Source organism: Cygnus atratus, chromosome 5, assembly GCF_013377495.2.
Source record: "Cygnus atratus isolate AKBS03 ecotype Queensland, Australia chromosome 5, CAtr_DNAZoo_HiC_assembly, whole genome shotgun sequence".
NCBI lineage: Eukaryota > Metazoa > Chordata > Aves > Anseriformes > Anatidae > Cygnus > Cygnus atratus.
Window position 1 is genome coordinate 29,470,818 of NC_066366.1, and position 20,555 is coordinate 29,491,372.

A 20,555-nucleotide genomic window follows, 5' to 3' on the forward strand; every position below is an offset into this window, starting at 1 on the left:
GAACTTGAAGTGAAAGGAGACAAAAATATCTGTGGATAGTCTGAATGATCCCAACTGGACATACCATAGCATCTCTTTGTTACTGAAAGAACTGAAAAATTAGTAGGAGAAACCTCTTCTAGCCACATGACTAACTTGTGTTGTTCTTTGAAAAGAGACAGCTTGTATATGCTCATATCCTCCTTTCTCTGTAAGGGAAGGATTGTAATGAACTCTCTCATGATTCTCATTTTTCACAAGAATCATTCTGCATGTCTAAGATGACTTCCGTGCCAGGATTTCAAGGTTATACATACTCAGTATGTGTTTTTTCCTCTATTCTCTACCTAACTGGAAAGCCATGCTTGTCATCAGACAAACTATATTACTATAGCAAGGTCACAAGGTTTAAGCTTGATTCAGCACACGTTCAGCTGGTTGATCACCGTTCTATAGACATTACTTTTCAAAAGTTCTCGCTGCTTCCAATATTCCGGAATAGTTTTAGATTACACAAAAAGCAGCCCATACAGTTCTCACCTGTCTCAAAAAAGTTCATCATTTTCCCAACATTAATCATTCTGGCATATGTAGTACCCTGCTATGAACTTGAATCCAGACAGCACAGTACTGAATCCTACTTGTTGAGAAAGACGAGCCACATGATTTTACAATCTCGCAATTTATTCCCTCCACACTACACTCAGCTATGTGATAAAACACTACCAGGAGACCCTGAAGACCTGTGCAGAGGATATCCTTGAGAATATGCTACAACTTTCTGCTGCTGTATATATTTCTTATGCTCAAAGATAAATGCAGAGGGTGAATAATGACTCTAATCAATTCGTGACTAGCTTTACTTAATTATAGGTAAATTAACTCATGCTAGAGAATTTCACAGCAATTGCTATAGTGTAATTCCTGCCTAAACTTTTGATTACATCCTATGGAAAATACATTGAAAGGGATGGTAAAGATGTAGATTCAAGTTGGCTTCATCAGAGTTGCATAAGCAGATGGAACAGCAGCACTGCTGTTACCAGCAGTGTCATGGGGAAAGCTTACACTGGACTTCTCTATGCTAAGTTTAGCTCTTCAATTAACTTTTTTTTTTTTTTAAATCCCTGTTCTCCCAGATCAGACTTAAAAAAAAAAAAAAAAAAGAAAGAATAGCAAGCACTCTATCGACCAAGGTACTAATATTTACTGCAACCCTATTCCTTTTCAATAATCTGCAGTCTGGCATGTTCTCAGTGAGAAGCTGGAGTTCATTGTATGTTAACCACACTGCCCTCTCAGTAACGCTATCATATTTCAGATACTTTGCAAAATGCAATGGCCTTACAATGCCTTCCTGGAAAAGGTGGTGATCACCACAGTTTTCAAGAGAACAGGATAATTTTAAGAGCAGCCATAGTTAGCATGTAACTCCTTTCCAGCTGTCTGTGCTCGAAAGCAGTTCAGTTCTTCAGACTGCACAGAAAGGAACAGAAAAACAGAATAAAAGATTTATTACCCTAATTCCTAAAACACTTCAAGGCTGAAGTGTTTCTCTACCAGCTTCAGTAGTCTCCTGACCTTTTATATTTTTTTGAATAATTAATGACTGTAAAATATGGCATGTTTTAATTCTGAAGAATGCAATGCTCTGTCTACAGTACAGATAAAGTACAGGCAGCAGCCAAAGAAGCTTCCTCCACATTGCCCTGTTAACACATGTCAAGAGTGTTTTGAATGAAGAATGTGATTTAGTGTCACTGGAATAGAATAAAGCAGTTCAGTTAGAAGGGACCTTCAAAGATCCTCTAGTCCAACTGCATGACCACTTCAGGGCTAACCAAAAGTTAAAGCCTATTATTGAGGGCATTATCCTAATGTCTCTTGAGCACTGAATGCTTAGATTTAGGCCCTCCTGAAGAATACTGCAGCGGTGATACATTATATAAACATCTGTTTGCTACAAGTTTCACACCTGAACACACAATATTAAAGAAAAGATTCTTAGTTATCTTATTTTCCCTGCTAAAAGTATGGAAAAAGTCAATCAATTTAGCAGTGGAAAAAGCTTCAAGTTCTGCTAAAAATCATGAGGCATTCAAACCTCTCATGGGTTTTAGATCATTAAAATATTCCTCTGTTTTAAGCAGCATTTCAGCAATAATCTGAGGACGGGTAGAAATAATTCACAGAAAAAAAAAGGTGCCATAGAACAAGAATCTATAGAAAAGGGCCAGGTGCAACTCATGTCCTAAAAGTGATTTTCTGCAGATATGTATTCACTCAAGGTACATGTGTCCTTTAAAAAAGCTGGAAAAGACAATGTTTGACTGGCTCTACAGACACTTTTTAAACAGCATCATGGAAAATCTTTTTAAAAATTATAGTTGAGAATTGTAAAATAAATATTTGCAGACATGATACGAAATTACAGTAAGTTGAGCCTGAAAATAAAGAAAATCCAGAAAAGAAATAGTTTTACACAGCTAAGGAGCTGCATAAAAGGAAGTTCTACTGCTTAAAAATAGACATAAGGTAATAGCGGACAGCAAAAGCATCAGGTCTGTACTGGACCTCTACCAACGGACTGAATGCAACGTGGGTCTCTGTTTTGGATCTCTAATAGCTCAGGTACAGCAAATCTGTAAGCAGAAAAGTGCTTGCAAGAAGACAGGCAAAACTCCTGTAAGCCTGTAAGCTCATAACCAGTTTCAGAACCCGGACACCAGTCTGATTCCAGGCCCTCTCTTCTTACCCATCTTCTCCTGCACCTAGCTCCTTGTGACAAAGTGAGCTTGGTCCCCACGTGCGCCCTTTTTTCTTCTGGCCTCTCTTCTCTTCTTCCTCTCCTTCCTCCTTTGGAAGGACTGAGTTTCGTCCCCATGTTTTACTGCTTTCAGCAGGAGTCACTAAACAAGTGAGAAAAACGGTGGGAAAATGGGAAAAAAAAGATAAACAGGTTGGTCCCAAAACAACGCAAAGAACACAAGCAAGAAGAATAGTAGCGAAAGTGTTCATTTGGGGTTCTTTCACATAATTCTCAGCATGTATCAACACTAATCTAACAACCAGATCCGTTCAAATTGCTGCAGACACGCTTTATGGCTTTATTTCTCCACTGGTTTCTTTTTTAGAAATACCAGTTTGATACCAGAAACACAAGTGTCATGATAGCCGATACAAACACTGCACATTAGCTAACATTCCTTTCATACTTCTAGTACACATTTATCTCCCTAATTCTGTGTTATTATGGGAACACCACTTTCATGACAACCATCCTTGTTTTTCTGTCCTTCCATCAGTAACTTAATCACTTATGTTTCACTGATCTACTCTGCAAATTAGTCTTTTAAAGATCAGCCTGTACACCCAAGGAATGTATTTTCTGTACAGTGCAGCAGCAATCTTTCAAGAAGACAGGTGAGGCTTAGACTCCAAAGAATACAAAACCCAACTCCCCACTCCCACTTGCCAACACACACTATTTTTCTCTCTAAATTCATACATGCAGGGCACAAGGCCAACATTTTAGGAACATTTTTTACAGTCCTGTCCTAGATATGGAATCTTGGCATCTTACCACGCTGACAGACTGCACATTTCCCAAATTCAATACTACATTGAGCTCCTTACACTGTATGGCCCTGAGTCTGGGAATAATGGTAGGACTTGCAGGAGGGCTGGAGCAGCTACTGATCAAGCTTTTCCTTTTATCCATCGTTGGAGAAGCCTGCACAGTGAATTTATGCTGGAAATCTGTTTATCAAAAGAAAAAAAAATCAAAACATAAGCAGGAAGAGTTACATTTTTTTAAATATAAGAAAAAAGAATTAATCATTTATCATAACCTTCAAAGCATGAAATTTACAGGACCCATGTAAAACTAAAGTTTTACAGCTAATTGCTGCCCATTTTTTACACAGTTCCTTCGGGACAAAGACATGCTCACATTCATGAAGATGCTCTGACATCCCAGACACCTCACCAGGAGTTAACACTTCTTTCAGGGTTGTATTAGAGATCACTTTTGTGTTAACTTGAGTTCACATATGAACTAGCTGTGTAGTGCTGTGGTCTCACAGCTATCAACATGTTTTTTTGACTTTTTTTTCAGATTCCTGCAGCAGAAAATCCAGTAGCTTACGGTTTCTGCTGCATTTTGTAAAATATTCCCAGAGCAGCAACATTTTTTTTTTTAAAAAGGTACAATCTTTATTAAACTGATCATTTTGAGCAGTAACATGCTAAACTGCAACACCAAAATTTTTGCTATGAGCCATATACAGTCTTTCAACTAACAGTGTAACATCTCAAACTCACTTTTTTTTCCTGTACACTTTGAACTGTTGCCTGTGGGGAATGCTAGCCATAAGAGCATCAAACTTAGTTTGTTGATGCCAGAGCTATTTTTTCTCCCAAAGTACATCCAATACTTTCTAATGCATAAGTGTCAGCACAAAGGAGGCACCAAAGCTACAGGTTCACCTGTTCCTCCCATTTCGCCTGACACTGCCCGCACCACCAACCTGAAGGCAGGCTGATATTATTGCCATCTTTTAACTTGAGCCGATTCTTCTTGAACTTCCCCATGCGTTTCTTCACCCGGGGCTTCTCCTGACACAGCTGGTGGATGATGATGTTGAGCTCCCTTTCCAGGATATCAATCTCACGCTCTGCCAGCTCCTGTTCTCGCCTTCGGAGCAACTCCTCATGGTTCTTCTGTTCAACAGCAGCACGAGTCAGCTCTTCTTCCCACGTGCGAAGCTCCTGCAGGGCGATCAGAAAGGAGAAAAGAAAAGCTACCTCATGACCTGGGCATTTAGACTACTACTACCCACTCTGAAGGTACAGCAGCAGTGACTTACGTTCACTGCACTGCTAGCACCACTGTTTAAAGGCTCAGCTGAAAGCCAAAAACCTAAAAAATAATGCTAACGAACTTCAGCACTTGCCATTCAAGGCCCTTCTGATCAGTATTAACATTTTGCATTAAAATTTCTTTAAAAATATATGTCCAAATTCTCTGCTCTGTGGTGAGGCCACACCTGGAGTACTGTCCCTCATTCTGGGCTCCTCAGTACAAGAGAGGCATGGACATACTTGAGCGAGTCCAAGGGCCACCAAGATGCTGAAGGGATTGGAGCACCTCTCCTATGAGGAAAGGTTGAGAGAGCTGGGACTGTTCAGCCTGGAGAAGAGAAGGCTCAGGGGGATCTCATCAATGTGTATAATTACCTGAAGGGAGAGTGCAAAGACGACAGACTCTACTCAGTGGCGCCCAGTGACAGTACAAGAAGCAATGGGCACGCACACGTTATTCAGAAAACACACAGTATTCAGAAGCTGCCTGGACATGGTCCTGGGCAACCTGCTGTAGGTGGCCCTGCCTTAGCAGCAGGGCTGGACCAGATGACCTCCAGATCTCCCTCCCAACCTCAAACATTCTGTGACTTTGTAAAAAGGTACTAAATCCTAAATTGAAGGTCATGAGAAAAGATGCTGGATATCCTGACATGCATGTGTTTTCAAGCACCACTGGAGGGTACCATGTACATGGGAACCCATTTTGCAACATTTATTTTTAATTCTGAAAAGAACTAATCCTTACTTTCCTGTTCAGTAAGTACATATGTTAGCCTCAGTATTGACTTAAACTGTTTAAAAATAACCTTTCCAAGTCATGCATCATAAAATAGCACAAACCCCAACTCTAACATAAAAATCAATAAAGAAAACATCGTGAAGAGGCCATTCCCATCAGTTTCCACCAAGCATGGTTGCTTCTCAAGCATAAAGAACCATATTGCAAAGTTTTTGACCTCTCCTTTGTTGAGGAAATGAATCAACTGAAATGGTCCTTGAGATCTATTTTGCTCTTCTCACTGCGCTCCTCTCACCACAAGCACAAAAGAATTCAGTACTCAGAATAATTATCTCCAGCTGGCTACTTCCACCACAGAAGGTAAAAAAATTAATATGAAGTTCAATCTGAACTCTTCATCAGATAGATGCTTGCTTTTTTTTTTATCTTAATAATGTAATTGTTACCCGTGCCATCATCACAGAGGTTTATTTCATTTTACTCATGAGGTGAATAGGATATTAAATCTCTTTCCCCACTGCTGTAGAGGAACACAGTATTCAAAATATGAGAGCAGTCTAGATACTTCTGTTTTTGTCAACTGTTTCTCTGTTGAAGTTTCTGGTTTTCAAGAACTGTTCCAACACATTTATGCTAAGGAACCACACTGTGCAGCAGGGGAACACCTATCAGCTTTTCTTTTTCCTCCAAAAGCTACTATAGTATGTGCATAGAAATGTTTTAAGAACTGTTTTGGGGCTTCTCTCCCCTAAACTCAAGATCATCCTCCTCACACACATACCTCCTAAACTCAACTTCTGAGCCCAAATCAAGTTGGGTGTTTATTATGAATGTTTTCAGGTGAGAGGCAGTGAAATACTATTACTTCAGTAACAATTCCACTGCAGTATTTCATTCCAACATCCGTACTGTGTTAAGGTCCTTACAGACTCATGCAGCAAGCTGCGCTTTCTTTCTGACAGTATGTTTGAAGAACAGAACTTCATCCTCTTTCTGACAGTATGTTTGAAGAACAGAACTTCATCCTCTTTGCTTAACGTCCACTCCTTGAGACTGATGATCACAGTTCCTTTTATTCCTGCTAGGACCTTCATTCCCTGCTATTTTCCCAGACGGATTTCAGTTACAACAGTTGTTGGACCATTCCCCTGTTAGCTTGTTTATTAACTATATTATTAACTATAATAATGTTTATTATAGTTAATCCACTTTGGCTGTGCCCACAACCTAGAAAACACAAACCTGACAGAACCAAAGCTGCGATGTTTGCTGGAGTATATAATCTGGAATTACTCCTCCTATTTTTATTAATAATTATTATTAGAGTTCTTCGTTAAGATACTGTAGTGAAATAGATTATCAGATGTATTAAACAATGAAGACAACTCATCACAGCAATTTGCACAGCATAGAATGGACACAATACTCACAGTATTGAGCAGCAGCTAAGGATGCAGATGTGTATTTAAAGATGCAGACATGTATTTGACTTATGATTCTGCACTAGTGTGCATCATAACCTGCTATTGACACAAGGACTTATTACAAGTTGCAGTAAAGCACAAACAAATCTAGTGCTGAGATGCACTAAATGATGATCCCTGTTTGAATGATGAAATAGAACTATAATCCAGAGAACATAAGCACGGACTTTTTTTTTTTTTTTTACTCACTTACCTTTTCTTTGGCTCTGAGCTGATCAAACATCTCTTGAATCTCTTGTTTCCAGTCTTCCTGCAGGGAGTGGAAGGAATCTTTGGGCATTTCAAAGAAACCAGACTCTTCTATGGCAGTGAGATGGCCTAGGATACTGGTAAAGGAAGGTCGTGAGTGTGGGTCAGGGTTCCAACAATCTAGAACAGGACAAAGACAAGCAACTATTAAGCATCTCTTAGTAAGAAGGTTTGAGACTATGAGTAGTACTTTACTGATCCCCAGTGGCTGACAATGGCATGCACACTGTGTTACCCTGTCTTTCCTATTTCTCACTTCCACTGACTATTCACTGATCATAAATCAAGTACGGAATTCATGTTTTCATGCTTATACTATACCCAACATCACTTAAAATTTTGAACTACCTGGTTACTAGGTTGTATTGCAATAAAACCTCAAGTAAAATAGAGGTTTACCAATTCTACAGTTACATTTTCAATTTTGTATAAAAACTGACACATAATTTCCTTAAATATTTGGCTTTAATTTATATGTGCTGAGTAAAGACGATATGCAAGACTCTCGTACACAGTTCTTTTAGCACCCTTCCACTGCAAAGTTAACAGCCATATTGTAAAAGGATATCTATCAGAGTTCTTTCTAATGCTAAGCTGAGTCATTATGAATCTTCCACAGAACTGCAAAACTCTCCTGCAAAGCATCCAGGGCATACTTGAGTGAAAATGCTGGGCAAATTGAGTGAAAATAGGAGATTCAAGTAAATAATGACACCAAATAGTACATTTATGATTCTTTTAACTATTCAGAGAAAATTGTTTGATTGGGATTTTTTCTTTTGCTTTTAAGAGAAACCATAGGTAAAACAAGCTTTTTTTATTTACAATCTAATGCAATCAACGACTTACCCAATTACAGACCTCTAGAAATACAGAATTTTGGTTACCCGTTTGAATTGAACATTGAAAACAGACATGGAAATAGAAAATGGTATGGAGTAACATCTCCATCTATGAAATCATTAAGATCATGTTTTTAAAAGCTACTAGGTCAAAATGCATGACTTTGCAACACTTTTGAGTAGGAAATTTGTATTCATTCAGTCTTCCTTCTGACTTCAGCCTTATTTCAACTCCCGTAGCAAATATCACTCCCTCATTCTATATTGTCCCATGGTGACACTTAACACAGGTTCTTGTTTAACATATATCCTTAATTCACTTTAGTACTGCAATATTCCTATATGCCAAAGTTTGACAACAAGGAAACAGTAAAACTTAACATTCAAACACTTTTCGCACAGCTAGGGACAACAGCTGTATGAGTTGAAGTAACTAGTACATAGATCTCTCTCAGTATGCTCATACTATACTATCAGTGCTCTAAATGGTCACTGGATTCGAGACATATATTGCTGCATTAGGAAGCAAGAATTATAAAGTTGTTCTAAGGTTTCCTAGGCTTTACTGTTGGAAAAAAGGTGGCATTATTCTTAATTTCTGGCAATGTCCTAAAAAGCATGCACTCATCATTTTTATGGACTGAAACACAAGGAGCAGCTGTAATTAAAAAAATAACATTTCACAAAATCTGTGCAACTGCTGAGGCTTGGTTTTGCAGATCTTCTCTGCTTTGATTTTAGTGTTACTGACATTTGGGAGCTTTGTTTTTGAAACTGCTGGTATCAAGATGCTGGTATTTAAGTATCTGATCAAGTTCCAGGAGGCACAAGCTGGAACACATTTGTGTTTATGGATTTCAAATTGCTTCTCTTATCAAAATAGAGAATTGAGGATATTAAGAGTGCTCCCAAGGTCCCCTGCTGCTGACCAATTAGCAGCAATGGGTGATACAGCTGGACTGTCAGTGGCATAATCCCTGCCCCTTTAGCCCAGGTTTTAAGCATGGCAAAGCAAAGATGACCCAAAGTAAAACAAAATGCTGCAGCCAGCCAAATGCATGAATGAGTGAACAGGATAACTATGCAGGTGGCCCGTGGCTTTTATTTTCCCAGGCCTGGATCTGCCATTATTTGCACTAATGAGGACAGTTGTAACATACAAATCTTTTCTGTGAAGAGGGAAAGTTCAGCTTTGTTGTCTCAGTGAAGACCACCAGAGCAGTAATTCAAAAGCAAAAGCAGCATTAGGGGAACAAGAGTTCACCCAGACGAGAAACAGCCAGTCTGAAAAACAGTTTTGGTGAAGGGGCAGAAAGTAATTGTTTTCTTGTTCTCCTTTTCTCCCTGCACATGGAGAAGCTGAGCATTCCAGAGCCAAACGTGCGCTTACCCCTGCGCTGCTGGGTTCAAGCACAGGCCATATGCCTCTGCCTGACTTTCCCAATAGAGGGCATTATTTTTAACCCCATCAGCAGATACTTTACTTATGTTTAAGAAATTCAGGGTCCATGTTTTAGGGAGCCATGCCAAAATAAACTACCCTGGCAAAACACTATGTTGTTGATTCCATCAGTTGTTTCAGATACTTGCTTTTTTTAAAGCAAGATTTCTTGCTTTGCATTCCTTTTGAGCTACTACACCTGCAGCTCTGCTGCTGTCTACTGTCCGGTAGGATACCTTTATAGCAAAACAGTAAGTGTGATGTTCTACTTTATTTATCTGAAGCTTGTCAGATACAGAAAAGATCAGAGAAATGGAAAACTATTCCCAACACAGAGAAATCCATCAGAAACATTTTCTTACATGAAAAATTCCTTTCTTGGGGTTAAAACACCACCAGAGGCCCCAGAATACGAATTCTACGTTCAATCTCACTCTTTGCTCACTAAGGCTACAGAACATGCTTGATTTCTCTAACTCAGCTTTTTTTCTGCGAAATAAAGATAAAAATGCTTATATATAACCATTTGAAACCTTTGGGAATAGAAGGATGGAAAAAAACAAAAGACTAAAGGTTCTTTCTACTCAGAGAGAGGGAGGGAGGATGAGGAAGGGAAGACAGACAGAAGCATATAGATTGGGAGATACACAAGCAGCTGCAATCTCCAGAACACCAGGTCACAAAGGTGCACCCCAAAAGCTACCTCACTGAATCCTTTTTAAGAACTACAGAAGCTCTGCTGACATTTGATTTCTTTCATTCATACATGGGCCTCTTTGGGCATGAACTATCTCCACACGCATGGCAGAAAGACACCATTCTGACTGAAAATCTGGGTTATTTTCAGTTGTCAAAGCCACATTTAAAACCTCTCCCTGAAATGTCAGTAGGATATGGTTTCATTCCAAATCAACCTGACAATGCCTAGCAAAGTGTTCAAGCTATGAATTTCAAAACAAGTTGAAGGTTTCAAACTAGAGCCAACTATGTGAAGCTTTAGTGTCATTGCATTTTCACTACTAGAAAACAACAAGCTAGATGATGACAACAATAGCTCCCATTTTCACAGTTAAGCCTGCTGATAAAAAAAAAAGTGGCAAGGGAATTTCTTTCACATACTACTGTTGTAAAAGATTAACCATCACAGCATGCTAACAACCAAGCCAGGGTCCCACAATAACTTGCAGCATTGAATAAAGCCATGTGAGAAATCTGTGCTCTTAGGTATCAAACCAAAATCAGGAGGCAATACTCAACAGCACAAATCATACTAACCATACTCACACTAGAGCTGGCTTACCTTCCATGAGTTTGGCAAAAGGCTCTGGACACGTGGAAGGGATTGGAAGGGCAAGTTTATTCATGGCAACACCGTATGCTACTGCAAGTCCATCAATTCCTCGGAATGGTACTTCCCCTGTTAGCAGCTCCCAAAGCAGCACACCGTAGCTATCAAGAAAAGATAAAAGAAAGTAAGTGCTTGATTTTAAGGTATTCTTCGTTAAGCAGCAAGACAGCACACAAACCTATCAGAGTGATTCTGGTACACTGAAGAATTTGCAGTTTTCTGGATAAGCTCATGGTGGTTGTCAAGCTGGTAAATTGCCTTATTTTACCTCCTTTTAATAATAAGAGAGAGTTTAAGATAGCTTCAGTGTTTAGTTGAAAAAAATTTGGAAGCAGGGGTGAATAACAAAAGGTCACCCGAAGTGTATTTATTTGTATTTGTAAAAAGCTGTGTGTTAGCTTTCCTTTTTGTAATTGCTAGCACATTTTCAAAAAAACTCCAGTGAAATTGTCAGACGGTAATCCAACAATCCCCACCTCTACATTCCTAATTCTGAATTTATGAGGTGAATATCAAGCAACAGAAACAGGATTTTTGCTGATTTTATTATGATAACAATTATAACGGAGGTTGATAGTAAGATTACATAGCAGATTCTTCCTCTGGAATCCTGTGGTCATGAAGGAAGAATCCATTCTTAGCATCTCCACTCTTCAAAATCAGTCACTCTTAAGCCCAGGAGTTGCACAGCATGCTTCTGCAGTTTCTAACTTCGCTTAGGTTTAAAAACAAAGCAAATGAGACTTATGTAAAAACTTCTTGTCTTTAAAAAATATATTCTCTGAATGTCTTCACATGTATACAACCTCAGATGAATTAATGCATAGACATGCATTGTAACTGTTTCTCTGAGCAATCCAAAACTGTTCCTATAGCAGTCACAACGTTTAGGAAACTTTGCAAAACTGGACATTTTTTTTCTCCATAAAACTGGGTAATTTCATTCTCCTGAATTCAGGATATGATATTGTAAAACACTTAAGTGAAAATGGGCATTGCCAGTCAGGCAGTAATACATTAATTTTAAAAAGTAAATCTACTCAACATATTTTAATAAAAAATCACTGCAAGGGTATTATCTTCTCAAACAATTCTTCAAAAAAAATAAAGTCATCTGTATGGACCTGTACATCTTAAACTTTCTATCCTCTTTCTCCAGTTAGTAGTCGTGCATTTCTGTGCCAAACATTAATATATTAATTCCAACACTTCTACGTCATCTGGATCCTAAAAGAAAGATGTTCTCCAGAAATATAAATTTTTAAAGATTGTTACAAATTAAGCTGCCAAAGTCAAAAAAGCAATTATGTATTAAAAACAATTGCTCTTAAGGCAAAGTTTTCAAGAGCTGAAGATAACATCAGATCACTATAAATTCCTAGAGTGTAACGTTAATTTCTTCAGCAATTTATTTCATGAGACCTTAAATACCAAACAGCCCTTGTTGTTCAGGGGTTTGTTTAGTTAATTCTACCCCCACAACATGCTGTGCTATTATTCGTAAAGCAAGAGGAACTTACCATCCCTTCTGCACCACAGAACCAAATCTTCAAGGCTCAACAATAGCATAACCCCTGCGGCAGCCTGACAGAGAGCATCTCAAGTACCAGGTTGCAGGTGTGCATATGCTTCATAAAACCTGGTGAATCCTGGCAGAAACCAAGACAAGTATGGCCTTCTCCCTTGTGTGCTAGCAGAGAGATACCGCTGAGATCTGGCTGTGCTTCTGGATGGCACATGCTTCAGGTTAACAGTAAATACATTGACTGACTGGCTATCCTGTCACAGGTGGCTCAAGCTCCTTCCCTCAACCAACCCTATCCCACAACATTCTCTCCACTTCTAGGAAACCCTAGCCAGAGACAGCTCCTTCATAGAGGACTGAGAAGCGTTTCTTCCGTTGACCTGTCCTACTCTTTTGAACCCACTTACTCTTCTCTAATTTCTGTGGCAACGAGTTCCACAATTTAAGGATGCATTGCTAAAAAATAGTTGCTGATTTGTTTTGAGCTTGCCATTTGATAACTTCATTTTTTTCCCTGTAGTTCTCTCAATGTCAGAAACAGTGAGTGTATGTTCCCTACTAGCTCCTTCCGTGCCACAATTTCAAAGGCTCCCAATCCATCCAAATCTTCTTTCCAGCCCCCCAAATCCTGATCTAGCTAAATCCGAATCTAGTTACTCTCAAACAGAAGCCATTTCATCTTTTTTTGACATTGACATCTTTTGTATATTAATTCCATGTTAACCTTTTTGTAGGAATGACAAAACCACAGTTTGACTGATCTGGGGAGAGGCATAGTATTTCCTGTTTAGTTCTCTCATTCTTCCCTATTAAATTTCAACTTGCCCCTTACCTTTCCGAGTCCTTACAAAATGAGCTAGGTTATCCACAACAACTCCAACATCTTTTTATTGAATCTTAATAGAATAATTTAGAGCCCATTGTTGTACACGTGAAATTCTCCCACACGTACTATTCTGCATTTATTACTTTCATCTGTTCTATCATTCAGTATAGTAAAATTTTTCCTCAGCTATCTGCAGTACATTATTTTTTTTATCCTGAATAATTTGGTATTAGTGTATGTTGTTACCTAACCATTTATCACTTTTTAAAATCATTTTGATTACGTTGAACACATTTACTTTCTTTAAAAGCTTTTGATAAAAGGTTTTAGAAAGTTTTTTGAAATCCAAACACGATATAAGCAATCTTATCACTTGCCCACACACTCAGCAATTCATTCAAGAAATTTCACAGATTCACAAGACATGATTTCCTCTACAAAAGCTGAATGCTCCCAAATGTACTCGTATGTCCACCAGTTCCCTGCCCTCAAAGTGCTGTTTCTATCATTTAGTATAACTAAAGCATCATAAAATAGGCCAAACCACCAAAGAGTTGTGTTTATCCAGAACTGGTGGTAAAGTAATAAGTACATATTAGCTACTTTTCTTAATGGAATATTTAGGAAAGTGCTGTTGATGTGTTCAAAGCACTTCTTCTGCAGGGTAATTTTTAAAAGATACAGAAACATCCGGATTCTTCTAATATGACACTAGACATACATATGGCAGGAAAGCTTACTTCATTTCTAGCAGAACTTAATGCCATCTCTTCCACATGTGCAGTTCAAGGTTGAGAATGCCACTTCCACAAAATTAGTGGCATGTTAGCAAAAAACACCCCAACTGATTAAGCAGTGAGAGAGCAGCTGCTGAAAAGAGGGCTTTCCATTAATTCTCAAGTAAGGGATTGGGAATAATAAAGTAAAAGAACAGAGACAGAGGAGATTTATACAAAAAAATGAGGCCTGGGAAAAAAGAATCAAGGAACTCTACCCATTCTCAGCTGGGAAGAAAAAACTGATCAAGCTAATTTATTCTTCTGGCACTCACTAGTAATTTTTGGACTTCAATTACAAAAAGAACCATATGATACAAACCACGTGTTCAAGTCAACTGACACTTGTATGAATAATTAACCATCTACCAGCGATCCAGTAATCCCTTAAGCCATTTAACACTGGGTTCAATCCTACACATTGGATTTTCAGGGAGAAGGAGGCTGGAGGTTGGCAGGATTTCACATGTGATTTTCCCACCTCTCTTGCAAATGTGTGAACTTAGAAAAACTACTAATTTCCTCACACCGTTATTATTCAATGGTATTTGTACCATAGGTTCCTCTTCTGCAGTGTCCCAGGTCCAGCACCTTCCATAAGAAAGGGACTATCAGCACAACAAGAAGATCCCAGCAATAACAGCAACTAGAATATTATTTTTGTTATGACAAAAAAAATAACTTTGTTATATTTTTAACAGCAATTAACAGTTAGTATTTTTGTATGTTATTCAACTGGTAGTTCGAGAGATGACATTACTTACATCACAGCAGCCTGCTGTGTATGCCTCTATATTTACGAAATATTCTAATGACCAAAATTTCTACACCACTGAATGCTTGAAACATCATGATCTGCTAATCAAGTATTTTTGAACTAGTTCTAGTATTCCATTCCTAAATGAAAATTTAATTCTTAGTTATTTCATTGGTCTCAGAGCAGGCTCATCTTGTAAGCGTCTGAACTGAAGAACACAGGGAACACAGATGAAGGTTGTATGGTGGCCTTACCTTCTTCATATCAATCATATTGATATGTTTTGTGTTTTTTTTTTTTTTTAAACTGCGTAAGTCAAGAATGAAGCGGGCTGTAAACAAGAGATGTATTTAAGCATTTAAAATGACATGGAAATTCAAATCATATGCCTACTAACATTAGCTTGCGGTGCAACACTGAATAAGCTGCGATATCTGTCCTTCAACTTAACCCCTATAAATTCAAAAATTCCTAACTCTCCTCTCAAACACATCACTAGACTCACAGAAATTGTATGTGAAATTGCATATAAATAAAAAGGTAGTTTCTTTGTTCTCTGTGCAATATAAGCACAAGGGTTCTGCTATACACCTAAAATTTGTGGATGCAGCACAAAAAAAAAATTCATAGCAATACAGATTTTTCACTAGCAAGACGTACAAAGTGCTATTACCAAAAAGCTTTACGGTGGCCAAAACCGTGGTGATAAACACCAGCACAGAGGATTCCTCTTCCTTGTTAAGATCTTTGTCAACCCTCCTGTAGACTGGGACAAAAACCTGATGTTTTTTTTAAAACAGAGCTTGATATAGTATTGAAAGGAATTGCATGAAGCAGTTATTTATGATGGAATAAAAGACTGACTCAGGAAATTTCAGTCCTGGCAAGCATCTTCACCAGCAGCTATTTGCATTTGTGCAGCAAGAACATAGGCAGAACAAGATTCTTGTTGAAAGGCTAGGCAACAGTTCAGCCAGCTGTATTATTCTAATGAGCTTTTCAGAAAAGGTGTTGAAATAAAATGGTCTGTCAATGTTAGAGACAGAAATATCAATTTCTGTTGATGGTATGCACACTAACTTAGAAGGTTGGTTATCAGGCAAAAAGTTCTCTCAACGCCAGTAATTAACCAAGAGGTTGAAGGAGACAAGAGGAAGGGCAAGCCTAATAGGATAGAAAAGTTCATCCTGTTAAGAATTTCAAGTTGCATCCTTGTGGGGAGGGGACAGGATTTGTTATACGTGTCCATTGCTGCCTTTATAAAATCCAGTACTTATAGTCATTGATGAGCTAGTAGTGACTGCACTGGCAAGAATTTGTCCTCTGCATACATGCCTCAAATGCCACGTTCTTTCCAGCAAATTTAACCATGATTCAAGGTTTTGGCCACCTTGGAGAGTGATCTCTTTTTCAGAGACAATATATTATAGCTCTCTTAACGGTGATGACCCTCTGTTTAAGGAAGAACACTGACAAGTTTAAAGAAGAACACTTTCCCTATTTTGAGGGAAAGACTGGTAACTATACATAAATAAAGCAATGAATGAATCTTGAAAATATTCTTCTGAAAAGCTAAAAAATATTTAAGTGATTTACAACCTAAGTCAATGACCAAACTAATATTTGCATGGGTATAGAGGCTCTTAAACTATCATGACAGAAGTCATCAATTGACCCTAATACTTCTTATCTTTTTAAAAATTAGGTCATGCTGGTACAGAATATCTACTGACCTGTTCAGCATGCCTGGATTAGTAAAGTTACAATCACAGAGGAGTTGTGATTGTAACTTCCTTCCCCTTCCTCCCTCCTCCCTTAAATGCCATTCCTAGCACTGTTTTTCAGAGGTGCAAACTGAGGTTTGAGTTTGGAAAGCTAAATACAAACCAGTATTGTCGGGTTTTCATTTCTACCAGGCTTCACTCAGAGTAAAAGCCTGGTTCTTGCACAATTCTTCTCAGATTAACTACAAGGGCTACCACGTTTAATGATAGTCAGAATTTAATCCATACAATTAGCATGCAAATTAAGTTCACGCATTTATCCACAAGGCAATACATTATCTATTCTGCACAACTTGGTAAGGAAAATAAAAATCACCACAAATATCTTCCATAACAGCCAGACAATTCTTCCAGCTGGGATATTTCTTTATCCTGACAGATTTCACATCATGCACACACTGCGTATGAGCACTGCTGGCCAACGACAAATTCTTATTACCCTAAAGACCCAGTCAGCTTGACATTTCTATACCTCTCCCCTCACAGGAAAAAATATTCATCTGCTTTGTTTCCAATGTTCAGTACTAATTCCGTATTTCACAGCATCCAGAAAAGTCAGTATCCTAGGACAACAATAATGAGTTATTTACTGAATTCTGGATTTACCAATTCACTTAGAGTTACATTCGAACTCTATTTTTGCAAGTCTACGGGGGCAATCCTTATGCTCTTCCCTACCAAAATAGCTCTTATTCTCAAAATCTCATTGCCTGAATGGAGAAGACAACACATGCATTCAAATTACTACTTATGGATTACATACTCAGACTGACCTACAGAAGAGATGCATCACTTTATGCAAAAGTCTGGGAGGGTAGAATTAATTCAAACTTCTTATCAATGTGGAAAACATTGCATTCAGGCTGAAACTGCAGAGAGAATTTCATGAGGTACAGTACGCTCGTGTACATAAGCATCAGTGACAGATTACCATCAAAACAAAATGATCTTACTCTTGGTAAAACACTAAAAAAGTAGCAACTTCAAGAATTTCATAGCTTTGTTTTATGGCCTTTTGTTATGACAGCCAATAGCTGGTGGGAAGGCTCTGAATCCTAAAATAATCTGAATGCAAATGTAAGGAAGAACAAAAATTTATAGGCACGCAGGAGCTGGTCTACCACTTCCTACAGAAAAAGTGTTTACAATTAATACCAACGTAGTCTCAGAGTTAGGTGGATGGAAAGCCAGTGGATAAAGTTTTCTTAAACCCATCATTTTAATATATGGTTCACTGTTACTCATTCTTAAACATAAAATAGGTTCCATGGCAGACCTAGTTACTGTTCAGTATCCAGTCACTTAACACCAAATCAATACCTCCACACATCGCTGCCTTTGGAGAACATGGAGGAGCGAATGACTTCAGGAGCCATCCAGGCATACGTCCCAGCTGCGCTCATTTTGGTAGTTTTATGCCATTCCCTGGCCAAGCCGAAATCCGTGATCTTCAGTATCTTGTTGCTCAGATCTCCGTTTTCCACCTTTTCGAGTATCAGTACTGGAGAAGAGGGGGGGGAACAAAAGGTATGCAGAGTAAGGCTAGTATTTATGTAAAAGATCCTCCTGGAGATCTCCCCAAATCCAAAATTCTCCCTGACTTTTAGTTATTCAAACATACTGCCCTCTGTTACCAGGTATTTCAAGCTAATCCCTTCATGTGGTAAGTGAACATCTGTCTAGCAAATAGCTTTAAATTTAACCAAAATATCAAACCCCAGAGAATAAACAGATAATAAGATAACGATTTAATGCAGTACCTACTGTTATTCTATATAATAATTGTCTGCTAAAAGGAAGTGAACCACTGTAACTTCTAGAAATCCAGCTAAGGGAAGACATTTCCTAATTAATCCTCTCTCAGCAAGCCAGTAATAGAATCTTTTTCTCAAACTGCTTAGAGGACTTTTTTTTTTAAATCCAAGTACACACACAGGCTGGATGTACCTTTCAAGTAAATGAGTTAGGAGTGCAAGCTCTATATACGCAGATTTTTTTGAAGTGCAAATTAAAAAAAATAATTGATGATCAGTAATAACATGACCAGTCCAAGACTCCATAAACACTCCCACGTTACACTCCCCCCCATCATTATTAAACATTTTTTAGTTAAACTAATGAAGTTTCTATCACATTGCAGTGGCAAAGGAGTCTACACTCAAGAATTTAAAACAGGGGGGAGCAGAACTCAAGAATGCTCTGGTACAAGGCACACAGGCACCTTTATCCAGCAAGCTAGGCTGTCACACCACTGTGAAATGGGTGTAAACCAGAAGCATCTGTTGTTCTTTAACAGCACCTATTATCCTCCTTATCTTAAGATGAAATGACCACACAAAGTGCAGAGCACTGATCAAGCAACAGAATATAACAGCCTACTAAACTTCCAGACATAAAGTAGCCATAAGCCTATGAAGTGACTTTCAGCCACTTCATTAGTCTAATGACTTCATAGCAGGGGAAAAAAAAAAAAATCAAGTCACTAACACAGCATCATTATGCAGCTACCCTTTTATTATTTTTAATGTCATTACAGATACCAGCTCTTGGAAAACAAGATATTATGGTTCACTATATACGTGTAAATTGAAGAACAAACAAAACCACAGTCACGGACCATAATGAAACAGCTAAAATGCAAAAGCACCACAAAAATAGAGTACATAATCATCTACAGGACCATTTTTAGCAGTCCATGAAAAAAACTCCAGTGTCAGCCTAAAGCTAACAGCTTCTTTAAAAATAATCTTATGTTTATTCTCATACTCCCCTCTAATAACCAAAATGAGACTTCCAATGAAATAAAAGCATAATATTTGAACACCTTCTGTATAATATAAATACATCTAACCGTTAAAATATTACATTTACTGTAACGAATCTTACACAGAATCTGTCCCCTGAAAATTCAAAAAAAAAAAAAACTACCCTTTCTATAAGACTTCATAATTCACAATGTGAATCTTCATTAAAGATTTTTGTTGGCCACCTCAAGTTGTGAATAAACTAGACGTATGGTTAAGCTCTTGGTTCTTGCTTCTTTTGAAAAATTCATTTCTAACATTACTGAATGCTCCATTTTCCTATTCACAGAGGAAGGAGGAGTTTGAGTGCTACCCTACAGAGAACACAAACATTATTTGAAAAAAACATGTCAATTACTAGAAATCAGCTAATACTAGGAGATGCTGAAGTGACCCTTTCCATGAAGCTTTCTGACAGCAATAAAGTAAGGCTGCAAGAAATGCATAACTAACATTCTCTTCATTTGGGCAAAACCAGATGCATTTTTAGAGCCATACTTCAGTGCGAACCACAAGAATCAGAGGTACAAAAGTAGGTTTCCTTTGGGTCTCTTCTAGCTAGATTTTTTTTCCCTTCATTTTCCCTAGCAGCCAAAGAATTGTTAACAGATATTGCTAACCAGTCTCTCACTGATTGCAAGAGTTAGAAACTTCCTAGAACATATAAGTTTATCTTTCTAGCCTATACTCATTGTGCTTAAATAACTGGCAGAATAATATAATCTAATTTTAAATTTAACTGCAGAGATACAGAGACATAATGAAGTTCTAAAGGTAAAGCGACACTTTGAAACAAAAAAGCGTGGGATTGGGGCGTGTTTTTGCTTCCATTCAGAATCACAAGTGCAAGCAAATTTGCTCTTCACAAGGCAGATCATATTGTCTCTGAACCTGCTCAACAGCAGGACAGAACGCCAAATATCACGGTTGGGTTGGACATACCTTCCTAGCAAGAGATTATTTAAATCTAACTGCCTTTATTTGCATTAAGATCTAACAAAATAATTAGTACTTACACAGACCTATTGTATCCATGAACTTGTTCTTTTGTGAGATGTATGCTGAGATAAATTACCATAACAAAAAAAACACAGGGAAGGACAATGAAAGAGCTGCACGTATTGCCAACCCTTGA

The 20,555-nt window shown here is 38.1% G+C and overlaps 1 protein-coding gene across 11 annotated transcripts in view; it reads right to left on the minus strand.

The window, feature by feature from the left end:
• The window catches only part of MAP3K9 (mitogen-activated protein kinase kinase kinase 9), a 77,841-nt gene that overhangs the window by 33,834 nt on the left and 23,452 nt on the right, over positions 1 to 20,555 (minus strand). For all 11 annotated transcript variants that reach the window (XR_007708343.1, XR_007708344.1, XR_007708342.1 and 8 more), the window contains 6 exons: positions 17,937 to 18,117; positions 10,901 to 11,049; positions 7,262 to 7,437; positions 4,509 to 4,749; positions 3,616 to 3,738; positions 2,735 to 2,888 (listed from right to left, as the gene is read on the minus strand). Coding sequence is in view for 3 of the 11 variants with exons in the window: in XM_035539705.2 (XP_035395598.1) it covers positions 2,735 to 2,888; positions 3,616 to 3,738; positions 4,509 to 4,749; positions 7,262 to 7,437; positions 10,901 to 11,049; positions 17,937 to 18,117 (1,024 nt within the window). In the remaining 8 variants the exon portion in view is untranslated. The remainder of the gene's footprint in view (positions 1 to 2,734; positions 2,889 to 3,615; positions 3,739 to 4,508; positions 4,750 to 7,261; positions 7,438 to 10,900; positions 11,050 to 17,936; positions 18,118 to 20,555) is intronic.